General features: G+C 39.4%; 1 protein-coding gene across 9 annotated transcripts in view; it reads right to left on the minus strand.

The window, feature by feature from the left end:
* Positions 1 to 20,503, minus strand: part of ABLIM1 (actin binding LIM protein 1) — a 136,395-nt gene that overhangs the window by 90,791 nt on the left and 25,101 nt on the right. For all 9 annotated transcript variants that reach the window (XM_032190793.1, XM_032190797.1, XM_032190801.1 and 6 more), the window contains 3 exons: positions 13,084 to 13,218; positions 983 to 1,166; positions 519 to 628 (listed from right to left, as the gene is read on the minus strand). In XM_032190793.1, the coding sequence (XP_032046684.1) occupies positions 519 to 628; positions 983 to 1,166; positions 13,084 to 13,218 (429 nt within the window). Of the gene's footprint in view, positions 1 to 518; positions 629 to 982; positions 1,167 to 13,083; positions 13,219 to 20,503 lie in introns of those variants that run through there.

Below are 20,503 nucleotides of genomic sequence, written 5' to 3' on the forward strand. Positions count from 1 at the left end.
TCCATTTCAGTATCAATCTATCAGAGGCATAAACCTGGTGATACCCCACTTTAAGGGATAATTTAATTAAATTGAAGTGTTAAAGAGTGGAAGAAAATTAATTTGCTCTAACATTGTCCTTTTCTGAATACTTCAGCTTGTGCAACTATACATGGAAAAACTGGAATCTCTGAACTCTGAAACCCCTGATTGCATCAAGAGGACACTTTTACAGTGTCTATAAAAGAAAATGAGCCCTTCAAAATATCCAATTTCTGGGTAAAAGTCATTTGTTCATACAGAAATAACTAAGTGTAAATGTCTCTTCCAACCTGTAGTACCAGATAATTTAAAAAAAAAAAAAAAAAAAAAAAAAGAGGAAAGAAAAGAAGGAAAAAAAGGATGGCTTCCAGAGACAGTCTACACTTCTAAAAGGAGGAGAAAAAAATTAAATCAATAAGATTGAATTGAGACAGTTTCAATCAAATGCTGATGAGCTCAGAAAGTGAAAGGATTCAGAAAGAAGATGGAATACTTACTGCTGGAGGCAGACAATTCTTTGGGGCTGGAGGACATTGGCTGAGCACACAACTGACAGAGACAATCCCTTCCATTAAAGGTAACTCGATCACCTGGTGGAAATGGGCGCCTGGAGAGTTAAAAAGAAAAATCTATTTTAGCAAAGGTTACACCAGAAATTCTGTTCTGTTCCCCATGCCTTAAGTTTGCTGCCTTCCACCAGTGCAATTAATATTTTACAGAAACTCAGGCCAAAGAGTTTCTGCAATGTGGCCTTGGCAAAGCCAGGCACTGGAAGAAATCCAATCCACAGATGCAAGCAGAGCAGAGGTTAGACTTGCCTTGTATTTTGGTTTCAAAATGTTATACAACATACTTTATCTAAAGAGAAGAACATCTTGAGACTTGTGTCTCATGGTGATGCCTTTCTCCCTGTTTTTCTGGTACTGGGTTCAGGCCATACTAGTTGAAAGCGATGACTTACTTGCAAACAGTACAGGCAAAGCAGGTTGGATGGTAAGTTTTTCCCAGAGCTGTCACTACTTCTCCTTCAACGAACTCCCCACAGCCATTGCAGCGGGTACCATACATGCGCTGGTAATCCAAAGTACAAAGGTATTCCCCATTCTTAATGAAAAAGCCTCCTTGTGCCAAGTCACAGCCACACACTGGAAGAAAAAAACAAAAAAACACACATACAGATTGGAAAAATATACCTACAAAGGATGTTAGCAATACTCTATGATGCCTACAAATGAGAGGACCCTGGTGGTCTTGCTTCCTTCTGTTAGATTCTTGCCTTTTCCTACTGTCACTGCAGGTCTTGACTTCACAGAAAATGACTGGCATTCTCTGGCTACAAGAGACTTTGTAATAAAGAGTTAAAAAATGGAATTTAGGACTGACTGGTATGCTATGAAACATAAAATATGACATAGTGAAAGATACTACCTCCCAAGTAACTGCTTTTATAAATTTTTCGAGTCACTCAGAACTCCTTCTGTTGCTGTTTCTTTAAAAGCTGGAGTTATTTAGAACGCGTACCACATTAAAAAGAAAAACGTCTCATAACAAAAACTTTGGGCTCATGTCCCCCACTTATTGCCTGTTGCACTGTGTTTGTCTTTCTGATCTCATTCTGAGATGATCACTTAAACTGAAAAGCTCATTCTCTGAGCAGCTGAATCTTAAACAACTGCCACTGACTGGGGAAAGCAAAATCCTCAAACCAACTCTACTGAATTACAGGGGATGCATGTTTTTTAACCTAGGAAAGACACTGGAGGCAGCTGAAATACTTTTTTTAAATTATGTTAGACAAGTGGCAGATGTGGACATGTTCTTCGGGGAAATTGCTAAACAGGGCCTACCTTTTAAGATAGGTTTTGCATTGTGTTTACTCCTGGTTATCACCAAATTACAGATTCACTAGGAACAGGATGCTCATGACTTTTTGTTTTCATGACAATACGTGTGTGAAGAACTTGCTCACTTCAGCACATCTTTGGCACACCACTGGACCTTGTGGGAGTTTGCCTCAAATCACCTGAAGCTTTTGCAGGAATGCTTCTAACACAGGAAGGAAGAGGTTAAGCCTCTGCCCAACATCAAGCAAATCACCTATTTCCCTGCAACAACGCCAAGCAGGCTTTGCAGATGGAGGCAGTTTTACTGTGGCAGTATCAGGCTGCAGCTGAATTTATGCTCCTTGCTGAAAGGCAAGGCTGTCTTACGTCTTCATTCAGGGTCAGCACACTGCTATCTCACTAACCCTGCCAAAATCTCTGTGTGGGGCCACACTGTAATCTGTGAATGAACCTATTTGTTTGGAGCTAGCTTGGAGAACAGTTTTTTCATGCTATGTAGTCTTTCAGATTAACCTAACGTTTTAGAGAGAAGATCATAGCAATATTGATTCTGACAGCAACAACAACATAAAAGACCACAACTACACAGCAAGGAAGTAACGGGTGCAGTCACTTGCTTAGTTCCTCGTGGAATACAGTGCTGTAGAAATCAAGATAAATCAGACGGTCATGAAAAAATAATACATCTGACAGAAAAATTCTATGCAGTACCTGGACTAGTGGGGATTTCCCCAGAGGCATTCATTGATTTTAGGCCACGAAAGCAGTCAGGAAAAATTCTTTCTTGTAAGGGCATATGGAAGAGACTTAGGAAGGAATAAGGTAAGACTGCATTATCTTCTTTTTGCCTGGAAATCAGACAACCTTTTTGACCCCAAGTCATGAACAGGGTGATACTACCCACTCTGTGGCCTGGTCTGCAAAGCCACAGCACAGCATAAACTGGGATTTTCATCTGTTTTCCCAGCTGAAACTATTCCAGGGCTGTTCAACCCTGGAACCTGCCCACAGATCTCTAATTCACTTGCCCAAGGAAGATAGAGTTTGTACCAACACAATCCTGCTTTCACTTCAGGTATAGGAGACGAGCAGAAGATACGATTTCATAAATACAACAGATTTTACTATTTTATACACTATCACACATTTTTCCCCTCAGGCATGTGCTTTCTTATAAGAAGCTTTCATGTTGCTGCTTCTTTTTGAACCAATGACTATTTCAGGAATGTTGTGTGGTTTTGATTAACTCCTCCATTCCCCAGATAACGCTGAGCTGTCCCACCTTCACTGCATCAATACTTTTTGCATTGCTTTAAAAAGTACATCTGAAATGTTCAGGGTAAACCATCAGTATTTAGTTACACACAAATACTGTGAGAAGGCTGCAGTAAAGATGGCCAAGCATTAAAAATCTAGCCACATCTCCACTATCTATAATTTATGATACGTGCAGCCAAACCATATGACAGCATAGTGGATCTTGAATATGGCAAATGGGAATAAAGAGTGTTAACCATCTGTATTTTGCACAAAGTCATTTCCCAAGAACTGTTATTGCCTTTGAGTGGCTAATCTGCATTGGTTGTGTGTTGGTCTTTTACACACTGTATTCCCTGTACTTCATGGATTAAATAACACTGCATTTGAATATGAAATTGTAGCTACATAAAATGCTAGTTGTGTACTACTTTTCTGGGAAAAATAAGTGTATTTATTAAAGGGTGAGAGACCAGTCGATGATTTCTGTGAGCTGGCAGTTTTTCACTATTAAATGCTTATTCACCAGGAACCTGTTTTGCTGTAAGAAAATATTCATAGTGCTACGTTGGCATTTTTGGTCAACTTAAGAGGCAGAAAGCAATCTATCCCCAGACAGCCAACTCCTAGGAAGGGAAGGTGACACAAGAGATAGGAGACTGAATTTTACAATTCTTCTTTAGTTTGGACTGAACCAAGGACTTGAACCTGAATCTAAAATACAAAAGTAGCACCGAAAATACTAGACTGTTTACTTCATGTGTTTTGTTTTTTTTTTTTGTTTGTTTGTTTGTTTTTTTGAAGTCCTCTTTATAGACCTCTGTGGGAAAGCATAAATATGAGCTGCTAGATAACTTCTTAAAAGGACATGCATATGGCAGCTCCCAGGCATTTTTAAATGTTATTGTAACAATAATTAATAGAATACTAATAAAGATCACATGCTAAAATGCAAGTTAGAATTTAAGAAGCATCAGTACTAGCATTCTTCCAGTTTCCCATTTCTGCATAGACCAGTGTTAATATTTATATGCAAACAAATACCATTTCACGGTGGCATTAAACCCACAAGCAGCTAATACTCAATTATCAGTGACTGAGGAGAGTGACAAAGAGATACGGTTAAAGCTCTATTATAATGCTCCAAAAAATGTTCTAAACTGGTTTTCAGGTACACCTCCAGAGAAAAAAAAAAAAAAAAAAAAAAAAAAACAACAAAAAAAAACACTTTTTAATTCTTGCATTTTTTTTCTCCTGATTTCCATTTTGTTTCAAATACTCTCTCCAAGTTAACATTACAACATTATGTAACCATATCAGGCAGAAAACAATGTGATCTCCACACCACTGGTAAGGTAAGACCTTAGACTTACCTTGTTTTGGGGGCTACCAAGACTTTTTCCACTGGACATCCAGAAGCAAAGCATAAGCATATTTACAATAGGTTTGCTCTGCTTTAATGCCTAGATGTTGTTAGGGATTAATTCAGTATTCAGACTGCCAGATCCTGTGGTTACGTTGCATGGACTGGAGTACTGGTATGGAATGCCCCATACTGGATGCTTCAGAAGGTGCTAAATGTCACGAGGAGTTATGGAGTGCTCATGTGTCTACATGCAAGTTTCTTCCTAACCTCCTTTAGTTTGTATTTTGGCTTGTAGCTTTAAAGCCCAAGTCTACATATATTTTGGCCTCAAGCTGAAGGCAGTCTCACTACTGCCTCAGAAGCCTTATATTTAACTTTCTGGCTCTTCACTGTGGCTCCCAATTCTACCACTGAGTCACTTTCTGAAGAACTCACTTAGTCATCACGGCTGGTATAATAAGGTAGGATGATGAAGTAACTTTCCGTGCAACCTGTGTTCTTCTGACAATCCATCTTCACTGCATCCTACAAAGGGCTGTGGCAGATGCATCATTGTTTGCAAAAACCTCTACAAACTTTGAATCAAAGAGTTCATACTCTCAATTATTAAGCTTCATCCTTTTTGCTTGGGGGAAAAAAGGATGAAAATGGGGGATAAAATTATTTGGAGAGTGTTACAAAGGCAGGTAATGACTGTTCTAAACAAGATGTTCCCCCAATTACCCTTTTCCTTACAAAATCACCTTTCCAGTCAATCTCTTATTGTTTTTGCCAGTCACTGAGAGCAAGTTAAATTCTCTCTTACTGGCAAGTCATGAATGCAGACACAAGGAGAACTGTTTAGTATGTGAACCACCAGCAGATTCATCATCTTTGGCTTCTTCACAGCAGGAAGCACAAACCAATCTGCAAGAATTAAAGACAAGTTCTGGCAACCCCACATTACGATGGATTTTCACAGCCAATTTAGCACATGGGTTCCTATCACTAATCAGCTTTAAGCTACACGGACCAAACAAGGGTCACCCAGACTGTTAACATCCATTGGTTGGAAAAATGCTGTTCCAACAGGCTGCTTTCACTTGGAGTCAGAGATGGAATCAGAAGAGATAAACATGATAGAATCCACACTTGGTGTACAACTTTGTATACAAAGAAGGGACTTTAACAGCTTTTTTCTTCTTGCAACTGTGCAGAAGTAATGTTTCTGACCACAAATCCCCTCAAGCTTAAAAACATTGCATTAACACGCATATTTACAACCACTGTAAAAATACCACAGAAAAGATGAACTGATTGTCATAGACTTTCTTTTAAATGAACACAATCTACCCAGCATTGTTCATGCCACATACAGTAGAGGCAACGAAGCGAAACCCACTGAGTTCAATATATAAGTACAATAAATCCCAGTGGTGTGATGTAGGCAATAATTGTGATACAAGTATCATGTCATAAAACAACAAAAAATAAATCCACAGTGATGACAGTTAATAGGAAACATAAAAGTATTTTCCTTTTTTTTTTTTTTTTTTTCCTGTGCTGAAGGGAAAACACTTCAAGAGAATTAATTAGTGTAGCCAGTAATGATTATTAAATCCTGCTTGAAAAGGTGAAAAAGAAGAAGTGTTTTGTAAGCATCCACCACATGGAAATATTCTACCACCAACAGTTCTCCATGAGAAAAACATTTCCCCAAGACCCTTCCTGTTTGATATGATGATGGAAGGAATTCCTTTTTGCATGACCAGAGCCTCCCTTCTGAAACAGAAGATGAAGACACAGGGGGGCGTTTCTACTCCCTGACATATTACAAAAACAGACACACACACACACACAAAAAAAAAAAAAAAAAAAAAAAAAAAAAAAAATCAGCATCAACAACTTATCTTCAACAGCTCCTGGACAACACCAGACTTAGTTTCTGTTTTCTGTGTACCAAAGGCTCTCATATTCCAGTGATATGATCCTGCCTCTCTTGTGAAAGGAATGAGTTGGAATGCCCTTGTGCTGCTGCTGTACAGGTTGCTCTTTCTTTCTTCAGCTATAATGGAGCCTCTCCTTTGCATTTGTGGATCACAGGACTGGAGCCTGCCTCAGTGCTGCAGTCAGCTCTCAAAGCCTCAGAGCTGCAAGTGCAAGCCCAGGCTATTAAGACAAAATATAGTTGCTCAAGAGCAATCCAATTGCCTGTGATCTCCAAGGAACAGGATCATTCCTAAGCTGAATCACTTCCAAGCTTTAAGAGAGCTGATGAAAATGAGAAGATCAGAGTTGTTCAAAGTGAACAGAAGCATGATTTGATCCTAGCATTATGTAGGATTTTCATAGTTATTGTCAGAGACAGTTAAAAAAAGCAGGCCTTTTGTAAAATAACTCCACATAGATTTTAAGTGAAAATTGTTTAAAAATTGAAGAAACAAAACCACAAGAGCAGACTCCATGAGCTCAATTTGCAGAAATGAATGCTATTCATTAAGAATAGTCTAATGATCTGCTTTGTCATCGTGCATTAGATAAGGTGCAAATTCAATTTCCTGTTCTGTTTTTTCTTTCTTGCATTTCTAATCTTCATAGAATAATGATACTGTTCTCAAGCAGGTAAAGATTCATATAATCTCTATTTCTTAAGGCATAATGGATTTTGTGTTTAAAGGCATAAAGGAATTTGACAGTATCAGTTTATGTTTATCATTTATATCTAAACAAATACACAAAACTATGTTTCAGGGTAGGGGGTGTTTTTTTGTGATTTGTTTTTATTGTTGTTGTTGTTTGTTTGTTCATTTGTTTGTTTTGCCTAAGAGCTTAAAAAAACCTATATTGATAAAAACAAGGTTCATGTTCTTGTTATAGTTTCAAGTTTCCACATTTCAAATGAATGAAGTATTTCTCTACCTTTGTTTCATTCCTCTTATCAGCACTTTTCTTGATGGCATAACCTTCAGTTTCACGAGCCATTTAAGGAATGAATATACGTCAAAGTACACATCAACAGAAGATGAGATTGGTACGTCTCAGCAGCCATGTTTAGGCACTACCATTACAGAAAGATACCCAGGCACTATTAAGAACCTGCACACAGCATTTTGCAAAAGCTGTAAAGGATAACTTGATAACATGATAACTTTTTGTCACACTCCTGCTGCTGGAGATTTTCTTTGCCATACACTGATGTCAGACACGTTTTGAGTGGAGCTATTCAGAACTGTGTCCAGTTCTCCCAGTGGTTCTGGAATCTCTTCTCTTTTCAACAGAGTGATTTTAGAAACAACCCTGGGAAGTCAGAAGAGCTTTACCTATACATAACAAATACAGGTGAACTGCTTCATTAGCAGTTCACCACCTTGGCTGAAAGAAAGAAAGGTTGAGCAGCTAAAACACTTCCTGAGCAAAAGATGGAAATGCATTTCTCCCCTTCTCCCCTAACTAGGTCTGGGACAAGCATTCACTAGCCTCCAGCCGTGCCTTTCACCTGTTTCCCTGAAAAACCTTGACGCTCTGGTTTGAATGTCCTGCCTATACAACTACTTAGTGCCAACTGTCTTTATGACACAAATATTTCCCAGTGGGGTACCTTGAAACATCTAAGCATCTAATGCAAGCATTCATTGAGCAGAAACCACTGAGCTCTGAGTTTTAATTTAATCAACTTCCCAATCAAAGCTGTGGCACTGCCTAAGTGCAAATAAGTCAGCATTCTTTGGTTTTCTGCTTAACACTGAAAATACAAGCACCAATCCCACACAGGAGAAACTTTCCTGTCTGAGCCTGACGTGCACGTATTTCAGTCTTTCTGGCACTCTAACAGGCAATAGCTAGCACTCAAGCTCAACAGCAAGTAAACAACCACCATATATGTGACAATGTGACAGCTTTCCAAGTAAGATATCACTATTTTGTGCACCAGGATGGAAACAACAGCAAGAATCATTCAGCCATTTAAAACACCTTTCACATTAGACTAAGCACTAGGTGGAGATCAAAGTCATGTGTGGGCCTGTGGGAAATGAACCTTGAAGAAAATGCAGTCAGTGGAAAAATGTCAAAGTTTAGCCTTAGATTGCCTGGCTCTACCTATTTGGATGAGAGATTTCTAAAAAAATGAGCAAAACAAGGATGTAAGAATGTAAAAAATCCGTAAAGTTATGAAGAAGCCAGGCAAATGAACTTGGTAATCCTTGTGGGACCCTTTCAACTCAGGATATTCTTATTCAATGTATCCTTTGCAGAATCAGGATATGATTCTGCAAAGGATACATTGACAACAAACCCAAGTGACTTTCCCCATTCTCTTAAGGATGCTACGTGCCACTCACCAAGCACCTGTAAAGCATCCTGCTGGCCTCCTGTCTTCAAAGGGATCCAGTCGCTTATTAAAATCTGACATGGCATCTGTCAGATTTCATAAACATCAGCGAAGAAGTGCAATTAGTTTCATTTCCTGTCAAATGTTTGGTCACTGAAGGGGACCAAAGGGACCTCGGGCCCAACTAAACTGACATTAACATTTCTTGCCCCCCTTCCATGGGACTTTCTACCGTGGATAAATGACGCAGAGTTGCTGCAGCTGTTTGAGATAACAAGTCAGGTCCAAAAAGTCATGACCATCCAAACCAGGATGTTATAAACTTTCTGTTCTCTTTGTATACTGCCACAAAAGCATTTCCAGTTCATATTTCCCAGTGCTTTCTATTTTAATGCCCTTTTGTTTAAACGAAAGCTGAGGCACTCAGGTTTTAGGAAAAAAATTAAAATACAAAACCTGAGAATGACTTAATGAGGTTGAAGGCTGTTTCTGTAAGTAAGCTGAAGAGAGGAGTTCACAAGCAGGCAAGCAGAACCACAGTGTCTGCAGAGTTTTTTATATAAAGGCGTCTCTGGTTCAGTGATTCATAGCTTTGAGGGACCTTGTGCAATTTCCTGATGCTCAGGAAGGAGCACTTTGTATCCATCAGCCACGTTACCTGGTCCGCTGCTCAGTCCCTGAGCAGCATTTGTGGAAATGCAGATATCTCTGCACACAGCGCACTGGCTATCTGCTACAAGCGGATCCTCATGTTTAGACTTGCCACGCACTGACACTGACCTATTAATAGTTCCCACTGCCCCGCAGTCACATTGCAGCCTCCTCCTGCCTCCACCGAAGGAATCTGATGACAGATCAAAGGTCAAAGAACTAATGATTTAAACCACATTCCAGGCTGTTGATACAGTGTCTGCTTACGTGACCCTAACTGCTTCCCTGTCCTTCAAGGGAGGAATATCCAGTTCAAAGTCAAAGATTACAGAGCATCCCAAAATCTAAATTTAGGAGCCCTCCCCCGTTAAACTCTTTGAACTACAGATGACAGAGCCTTGTAAAAGTCATCCCATAGACAAAACAGATGCGTGCCTGGAACCTGAACATGCCACAAAGGATGCTGCAAGTGCGTTTTGATGTAGACTTTCCTAAACAACCCGCAAAAACATCTAACTCAAAAGAAGAGAGTTAGCACGTTTGTTCTGTAATTAAGAAACCATTTTTACACTAATTTCTAGCAATGTTTTAACAGAAGCTACAAGTTGCTTCTCCATGGGAGACCTGGGCTTGCAGAATGCTTCCTGAATGCCAAGACTTGGCTTTGTCTCATAATTAGCAGGAGTACTAGCTGGTAATTGCTGTTTGATATCTGACACTGCCATTGCACATAGAACGTTCAAACGCAGTGAAACATTTCCACCTGGCACAGCCCAGTCAAATTGTGGACATTTATGACATTTAGTAGGAACTAGAAAACTTGAGGACACTACCCATATCCACGCAGCAGGATTACTCATTTATAAGGTGGCTGTCTTTTTTTCTTTTTTTTTTTTTCTTTTTATTATTGTTTAGACTACTAAATGGAAGCTTGTTTTCCAATTTATATTCAACATCAAGAATAGGGACACTGTCCACTATCTGAATGCCCCTAATAATACATTACCTGGTTAAGGGAACACAGCCTGTCTCTCTACATGAGCCAAAAATCAAGCATTGTAAACTTTTACCTTGTTACTAGCAAATCTTAAAGCTGGTTTTATTATTTTGGCTGTATTGAAACTAGCATTTCCCTCTAACCCAAAAGATGAATCACAGGCTTATTATTAAGTCTCATTATAGCAATTTTTCTAGCCTCAGAGTTTCCTCTCTTGGTACTTGCAGTAGGGTAAAATGAACCATAATCTACTGCCAATGACAAAAAAAAAATATCAGTTCATATCAGATGACAACTTAAACTGATACTAAAATCTCTGCTAGTGCACAACGTAATTTATGCCCTGATCCCACACACATTTACATAAGTAACAGACACTGCAGTGTATAGTCTTAGTTTTCCAAATAAGTTACTGACATGCATTGAAGTTTACAATAATTTTTTTTTTTTACTTCTTTACATGCCAATAATTCATTCTTGATCTTGTTCATGCTTATTAAAGACAAAAAGTAATAAAAATGAGGTCTCTAGCACAGTCTCCTCTCCCTCCAACCTTCACCTCTCAGCCTCCCTCCTTTCCACCTGCTGCTTCCATTGCCAGGTTACCATTAACACTTTGGTTAGAGAGCAGTGTGCTCTTGGTAACATATAAACTAAAACCTGTTTATTATAATTGGAGGCTAATGCACAAGGCAAAACAGAATCCAATTAAGCCTCTATTTGTAACACAGAATGGTAATTCCTTAGCAAGATGAGTGACTTTGTTATAACACTGCAAAATGCAACTGCTCTGCATCCTGCTGCTAGAGTTACACTCCTAAATGTTTCTTACCATCCCCTGTCCATCATGCCCTTGTTAACTCCAGCTCCAAGTCAGCTGCTGGCTGCCTGAGATTCCTTGCCTATCAGGAGTCCTGAGGAGCTCGCCTTCTGGGGCACAAGGCACACCATTTTCAGCTCTGTTCCTTTATCAGCTCTTATGCAGAGCTACAAATAGAAGCAGCCAGCCTTGCTAGGCAGATAGGACAAAGTGGTATGCATTTGGTTCTCAGTGGGCATGGAATCACTGCTAGCTACGCCTTATCTTGGGGGCATGTAAACACACTGATTGGTAGAGGTTTTCCTTGCCGCCTTTGTCAAGGAGCAGTTTTACTGTCTCTTTTTACCAAGACTGATTCCAGAGATGGACACAGCACCAGACTACTGGGCATGAGAACCGCCTGATCACGTTACGGGACATGGAGCATGTCCTGGGCTGGCCAGCGCAGCACAGAGGTTTAAGCCCCTGTTTCCTGCAGTGCAGCACCCAACGCTGGCACACATGGCGAGCAGTCACAGTATGCCTACGTGCCTCTGACACAACCTAGGAAGCAGGATTACAATCACATCAAACCCACTTAACAGCAGGCTGTAAACAGCGTTGTGAGCATGGACAGCAATGACAAAAAGGAATCCCATATACAGCAGACTAAAAATGGTCACACTGAAACCCTGCTACAGTACAACTACTGGGACAGCTTTATGAGGAAATGTTTTTGTTTGTTTGTTTGTTTGTTTTGTTTCCTCATCTTCACTAGACTATCAGAATAAGTCTAGAAGTAAAAGCCTAAACATTTTCAGCAGGTGTCTGTCTGTTCAGTCATACGAGCTTGTTCAAGGCTTTCACACTGTAAATGTATGAGCTGAAATCTCAAGAGCAAATATTGCTATGCACAAAGAAGAAAGACAACTAAACTGCCTATAGATGCAGCTGATGCATTCTGCTCTCAGTATGAGTTGTTGTTTCCTCTGGCTTAACAGCAAACTGCCTAAAGTGAGAGGGTCTAACTTTACCTTCTGTAGTGGAGCCACGTTAAATTAAAAACCCATTAGACTAAGAGGAAAAATGCTTACTCTAACATCTGTGTCCCACTTGTATGAACCATATGGTCAGCCAATATGCAATATGAGTAAATTACTATACAGTTTAAACAAAAAAAAAATGTATTCACTTAAATATGAGAAGTCAACAACAAACAAGCTCTGAAGCTCAGGTAAAAACAGAACTTGGAACTACCTCCTCCATATGCCACTTTTTTTCCTTCTAAGTGAAAGACACAAACACAAAAAAGACAACACTCGCTGGCAAACCCAACTAATAAGGCATAGACTGAATGAGAGTTAGTGGGAGCCTTAGAGGTAGTAGGAGACCAAAATGAAAATCAAGGCCACAAAAAAAAAAAAAAAAAAAAGTGGACCCTGGAAAAAGAAGTAGAGGCCTAGCAGTACTGAGAGACCAGGAAAAAAAAATGGAGACAGAATTAGTGGGGGGCCAAAATCAAGTATGAGAACATTTTGAGTCTCCTAGCAGTGCTAAGTTTATCCCCCCTCCTCATGAATCAAATATCCAATATAATCTTTTCAATTACACTGTTTGCACATTGAATTTGTTCTGTGTGGCGTTGATCACCTTGCTGCTTGTATGTGGGTGATTCAGCCCTTTTACTATCCATTCATTACCTTCCCCACCCACAAATCCTTGACATATTGAGCAAGAGGAATATCCTGCAGATTGCAGGAAGCTTTATGTCTCATAACTGCTTCAAGGTATATTTTCATAAACTGACTCATTTCTAACAGGTGATCATCAAGGTCTTACCTTTGCAGGTGAAGCATTTGATGTGAAAGTGTCTGGCCTGAACACGGAGTACTTCACCTTTACATGGCTCTCCACATTTATGGCAGTGGATGACTGGCTTTTCCGATGGGTGGTGAGGCTCTTGAGGATGGGCCACTGTAAAACAAACAAATATGATTTAAACCTAAAGAATTTCTGCTATACATAAATCTGTATTCCCAGTAACTTCTCATCACAAGTTCATCCCATCACATTTCACACTCATCAAAAAAGTCACAACCATTTAAAAAAATATAGTCTTTTCATAAAACAGTAGTTTAAGCCACCCTTATCCACTACCTCTTTCCAATGAGTCTGCCATGGACATGTGAAGACGAGGAAAAATTCCCTCCGCAGTTTTGACACCACAAAATGTTTCAGAGTCCATAAGCTTTTCTTTCCAAGAACATGAACACATGTAATTCATTCAACAAACACACAAGGCAGGAAGAACTGGACTATTTTAATACAAAAATAAAGAATACAATCCAAGAAAAAGAAGGAAAGGAAAGCAATTCCAAGTCATGTTTTGGGAAAAAAAAGATGAATGAGGTGGCTTGACTTTGCGTGCAAATGGCTATAATAAAACTGCAGCCCTCTCAACTTTGCTCTAGTACATACAGGGAAAGCACTTCTATAGAGAATAGAAGCCAAGTTTATTTGTTTCCTGCAGAAACAACTATCTCATGCAAATTAGAGATATTATGAGTAGACAGAAATGCCCAAAGCATATGCAATAGTCAGGGTGACAAAATTCCAGGTACTGGGAAATCAGCAATCCCACAGCCCTTAGCAGAGCTTGGGCAGGAACAGGAAAGGTTTGTGTCAGCTTTGTTGTATATTTCATTGCGGTAATAAAAGTTTTATTGCTTCACATTTGGCTTCTGTAAAGCAATGTTTAACTTTTTCTTCAGATGTGCCTTGTGTCAGCCCGGGGCTCCAACAGCAATGCGCGGGTGTAAGGTAGAACAAAAATGTGTCTCAGCTGGACTGTGTGAAGTGGAAAGTGTTACCCAGAATGTTCCCAAACAAAACTCTGTTCCCTCAAATCCTCCTCCTAAATCCCATTTTAGCAGCAGTAAGCTGTCCTAATGCTGCTCCCAAAGTACTGATACTTATCATTGATACTTATCAGAACATTGCCAAGATAATGTGCATCTCTTCACCCCATCTCTCTCTTCCTGCCATTCCTGCCCTGCTTTTCTTGGACTGACTGCTGATAGACCCATATAATTTTCACTGTCGCTGGCAATCGTATTGATTATTTTAGCTCAGCATTTTCTGGAGCTCTCTTTTCCTTTCCTGATCAGCTCCTGACATCTCCCCAACCAGGATAATGCTTTTTTTCCAGGTTAGTGCTTATGCAGCAAGAGAACACATACCTTGCCCATATTTGCTGTACCAGTTTCCTCTCCTTTCTCAATGAAAAAGAAACTATGGTTTCTTTCTCTATGAAAGAAACCTATCACTTCATCAAGTTCTTGTACATTACTGTCCTTTATAAATGCCTTTGTTAAGAAATATATTGCTGTAACTGTATGAGATATAGTAAGTACAAGATCAATAATAAAAAAATGACTTAAGGAGAGCAACAGCATGCAGAATAGAGAATAACACATATTTCAAGCAATAATTTCTGCTGTAATTTCAGCCAAGCTAAGATGGCAGCTGCTGTTTTGTTTTCTCCCCAGTCTCCTAAAAGCCTTCAAAGCAAATGGCTGAATTCCTCTACTCAAATACCAAGTTGTGAATACCTCCTCTTCTGGTAGCCTCACTTCAATTATTTCCCTCGATTCAGTCCAGAATCAGAGTGCAGTTGGCAATGCCGACCAATGTTTTAATTAGCAGTTCCATCTAAATAAGATCCCAGTAAATGCCTTGCCTTGAGTGAACCTCATCTAATAGGCTGCAATACAAAACTATTTCTGGAACAGAAGTTATTATTCTTCCAAACAAGACTATTAACGATTAACTTGTAACCAAGGAAACACACAGTTTATGCAATATGAGGAAAAAAAAAAAAAAAAACACCAAAAAACAGAGAGAGACAAGCAGGGGGCTAGCAAAGGAAATTATTATGAGGAAAATTCCCTTTCTGATCCAGACAGCCCAAGGTGGGCCTGGAGCCAACTGAAGAAAAGGTATCAGAGCAGTTTTTTTAAAGTTGCTCAAAGGAGGATCTGAACTGAGGATTTGGGCAAGTGGTATCTAGGACTTGCATGGTGCAGATTGAAATCTGTACCTGCAATGTTCTGCTCACAGACTTGTGTGGAGGATACCCTAGCACACCCTGCGTGCCAGCACTCAGACCTTCTGGTATTGATCTGAAAGACAAGTTTTTGCTCTTTATTGGGAGTAAGTAAATGTGTTCAAGACTGGTCTGACGATGCAACTTCAAGTTCTGCCTTTACAGCCCTTTAATGAATACAAATGCTGTTAGTTGCTATTTCCAGACCGATCTCTTTAGTGAAGCTAATTATGTCACTTGTCTTACTGGCCTCAAATTGGAAATGTAGGTCAAGATTTGAGTAATTGACTTGTTCTCTTGCAAGGAATTGCTTGCAAGCTTTTTTTCTCTGGGCATATGCAACACACAGAAGGCAGAGTCAACCCTTTATAGGCATCAGCAAGGGAACAGTGCTTACATGTATGAGTGAGACCAGCATCAGAACAGGGAGTTAAAGAAAGACTAATACCTTTACAAGCAATTTATTTCAAGTGTTCCTGACTGAAGTCCAACCAGCTTACTGGCCATATAAATAGTGAGCTGCTTTGGGTCTGAAAACCCAGAGCTAGAAATTAAGAGAGGTGATGGGAGCTCAGGATTCTTCAGCTTGGATTATGGTGGCAGGCCAGACCATCCAAATCTGAAGCAAGTCACAGTCTGCCGCTCAGAAGTCTTAATTACCTTAGTGAATACTTATGTATAAACAGATGAAAATCAATTTTATCTAGAAGGAAACAAGTATTTTCTTTCCATTTACAGTAGCTAGGAGCAAACCTGCGTGATCTGGTTTAGCACACTATGCAGTTTTCTCAGGTTACTCTAAAATTGATTTTGTTCCAATTTAAAAGAACAAAAACTAATAATTTTGAAGGCAAAATGCTCCCAGAGCAACACATTCTTGGCTCAGTACAGCAGCTCACAGTTGTCTTTGTATCATAAGCTGCATACTTTTCTGCAGGGTGTGGAAATGTAAGTCAGGTATTTACCAGCTCTAGCATACTGGTGTGCACTGGTACTTGTCTACATACAAGCCTTGTCAGATGAATTCAAGATGCAATTTTTTTTTTGTCTCTTTAGCCCAACCAGCATAGCATGGCACAGGGATCTGTTAATGCAAGATTAAACACTATGCACTTGACTACCTTACATCAGGAACGTGTAGAAGCCTACTAATAGAAGGGATCATTTTAAACATCTGTTTTTCTGTAAAAAATACAAAAATACCCGAGCTACTAATACATTTTTGTTTTTATTTTTAAAACTGGCCCTAGCTGAACTACTGCAATGTCCACAACTGAACAAACCCCAAGGGGTGCTGGAAGCAGACATACACGTCAAATGGGTGTGAACATTTCTTTTAATATTTCATTTTGTTTTTATTCCTTCAGCACTTTTCAGGAATAACTCTAAAAGCTACAATTCATATAGAAGTCTAAGCTGTAACACTCTAATTTTGCACAGACTAATCACACGAGATCACCAATAAGACTTTCCCTACATTTCAAGTTGCTTTATAGCAATTTTCACTTGCAATGCTGCTGTATCCTGCTTGGACTTTTTATTTTTACCTTTACTGATGAAAAAAAAAAAAAATCTCTGGGCAGAGATGTACACAGAACTCTTCAAGATGAGCTAGGCCGAGACTTCTACTCCTGCTTACAGGACCAGTTTAAATGAATAATTAATAGATAATTAATGCTTTCTTCAGCTCACTTGGGTTTCCAATAAGACAGATCAATGGACTATTAAACATTCCATTTACCCAAAGTAACAAGTATGGACAACTGCAAAGTCTGAACTACTTTTTCTTTTTAATCAAAGAAAGAGAAAAACAACAAAACCTCATTTTTCTGAGGAATAGTCTGTCACTAATCTTGCTTTGTGCTAATCTCACTCCACAGACATATCAGCATAATTTGTGTCATTCTTTACATCCCCTTGTGAATCATGCCATGTTGATTTCATTGCATTTAGCAACTTCACTACATTGATGTAAATTCAATTTCACCAGCCTGGGAGTGCTCGTTTCTGCATTTTACCAAAACATCTCCAAATAATCACAGATTTCCAAAGAAAAAAGCAACAATTAAAAAAAGGAGAACAAAACTTTAACAACCCCATGTTCATGACAAGCCTGAAGTAGTTTCTGAACAAAATTAAGGAATTAATTTGCTGTGCAAAGTTTAAATCTGCCCTGTCAGTGCTGCTTTATGTAGAGCAGATCATTGTGCGAAGGTTTAATAGCAATTACACATCTTGCTGCCTCAGCCAGAAAAAGAACCTCAGCACCGAGTCCTTCTGAAATGGAAATTACAGGTATTACCTGAAGAGTAACAATTGTTGAATTAAAGAAAACAAGAAAAAAAAATACTGCAGCCTCCCTTCCTGATGATTCTCTCCCTGAGCTTGACCTGAGCACAGAGCTGTTGGGAAACCAGACGAGCTAAGTGACTCTGAGCTGCAGATTGTCCTGGCAAGACTCCACGGCTCTGCTGCAAGCCACAAAATACTTCGGCTTTTTATTGGAAGTCAGAAAGAAGCTTCTGGGAAACGCCTTGCTATGAGCATGCTGCAAAGCAGAGGTTACAGCAAAATATGCTGGCTTCAATTCTGCTCTTAATTGAAGTAAAAAGCAGCTTCGTCTAAATTTAAACATGAGGAGGATATAGGCTAGTGCTGTCTAAAAGGTCCATTTTTTAGTTTTCATATTTGCATGCCTACCTTTGCAGATAAACGTGGGGTTACGCTCAGTCATTCTGACCGTGTTGTAGCAGCTGGGACTCTTCACTTCCTGCTAGGATATACAATTTTTATGATTTCTATCTCCGCAGCCTCTGGAGGATTTTTGCACACTGAGAACATCCTGCACCCAGAGCAGCGCAGGTGAGGGGACCTTCAGGATTTCACAGCTGTGCCCTTCACATCTTACGGGTGGCTTAATACAGACAGCAAGCTCAGAAATGCAAACTGTGGCAAAAGCTGCTCTGGGATGAAAGGCACCAGAGAAACATGCTCAAGGGGCAGGCCTGCCCCATCACTGCCCTGTGCTCTCATAGTGAAGACAGAAGGCCAGCACAGAGGAGCCTTGAGGTGCTACTGAGATACCTGTTAAAAAGAAGGGTGACAAATACAGCGTCGTTTTGCTTCTCTGCAGATCCAAGTCTTGAATCTCATGTCTGAGAACCCCATCGGCTGAGGAGACCAAATAATGACCAAGACTGAAATCAACCCCCAGCTGCCAGGAGCAGACAGAGCAGGCTCTGTGGTCGCTACCTGCAGGCATGGGACAGGGATCATGGGGAACTGTGGGACACCCTGGCAGGAGACATTCCCTGCAGAGACAGCAGCGAGCTGCGTGCCTACACACGTAGGAAAATGCCTAAGGCAAAATCCTAGACTGCAGCTTGCTTATGCTGTTGCCATTCAAGCTGTACCTGGAGAATCACATTTTAAAACTCGCTTCCTGGAAATTTGTCTTAAAGCTTTTCTAACAGTCTACATATAACCAGAGAAGCCATCTTTAAAGGGGGAAAAATCTTAAGCTCCTATTTGCTATATTTTTTAGATGCTTTCTGGCATTTTTCACAGAAGTATTGTTATTTTGTTATTCCAATTAGCCTGCTACTGAAAACAGAGAAGACCTAAGAACAACTGACACTTTACCTCTGTATCCTATCAAGTTATCACCATAACATTTGCTTCCTCAGCCTCAGCTTTTCAGCTAGAATAAACAAAATACACCAAAGGTATCTATCCTCAAAATAGCATCTCATGGCCAGCCATGGGCTGGATTACAACACATTAATAAACAGATGACTCTCTCTTCACCCCCTGTGCCCCTCAGCTTGGCAGGTAACTACTAAAGCTTTTTCACAACACACTATGAAGAAAATAAGACATCAAATCGCAGCACTTATCCAGCCTAGAAATAGGTTGCATTGCTATCTTCAGAGATCCTTTAAAAGCAAAAATAAGTTATAATGGCATTAATGAGTGGAACTAGTTAACTAGGATGAGAGGCTGGGAGAGTTCACAAGAACAGTTGAGAAAACATTCTAAGGAAAAATATCAAACTCGTAATTTACATGAAAATAGCATGTGAAGATCTTCTTACCAGAAGCCATTTTTAAAAAGACAAAACATACCATTAAAAAAAAAAAAAGTTGGTATTTAGGTACTTCCCTAAATATTCATAAGTATGCAAACTGCATAGGTAGAGCTGATGCCACCCAAAGAATGAAATAGAAGGTTTACAGACAAATGCCAAGTAATGATCTAAAACATTAACAACTGCAATTTGGAATCAAAGAGAGAAGAGTCCACTGTTATTTAAATACAAAAAATTGAAAGTTCATGCCACAAACATGCATACGTATAAAAACTGTGGAAGTATCACTGATGCTGTTCTCTATACAAAAGCATCAGAGCCTGTCTACACTAAGCCAGGTACATGTAGCATTGCCTTCATTTGCTGGCCAACACCAAATTTCACCTCCTCTGTCCACACGTGCTTGCCTTGCTCACTTGCCACAAGTTCCTAACAGTGAACACAGAGCATGTTTTTTAGCATTGCCTATACTGCAGAGACAAAAAGACTTGACAAAATTATTCTGCTTGTATTTGTTACATTATAGCATATATGACAACCTGTGTTTAAGAAAAAATAATCCTTTCTCAGAGGAGTTAATGAACAGCTTGTTATTTATGATCAAGTGCTGTTTTAAGTTCAAACAAGAAAAAGCAGTAGGCAGTTTTAAGCCTATTTTCAGTAATGAAAAAGCACTAAACTTACAATGAAGAATGCAGCAAGCTAAGACTTGCTGTGAAACACGATGTTGAAACAAATGTTGACTAAGCTAAGCCAGTCTTTGAATTAAAAATTACATTATTCAACATGATTGTTAACAGATGGGTTACTGCATAGGTAGTTAGCAAACCAGTGATTTTAGTCTGCCATATTTCTATATTAGTAGAGTAATTTTTCACAAAAATAGATTTAGATACAAATTGGGTGATAAAAAGATAGGGAATTCAGACTGCCTAATCTAATATTCTGAGAATACCTTTATTTTTTATCTTCCTCACTTCAGCAAAAAGTTCTCTGCATTTGCTCAACCAACTTACTAAAGGACAGAATTTCAAGATAATCTATTCACCCTTCAAATCTCCTTACCA

Source organism: Aythya fuligula, chromosome 7, assembly GCF_009819795.1.
Source record: "Aythya fuligula isolate bAytFul2 chromosome 7, bAytFul2.pri, whole genome shotgun sequence".
NCBI classification, from domain to species: Eukaryota; Metazoa; Chordata; class Aves; order Anseriformes; family Anatidae; genus Aythya; species Aythya fuligula.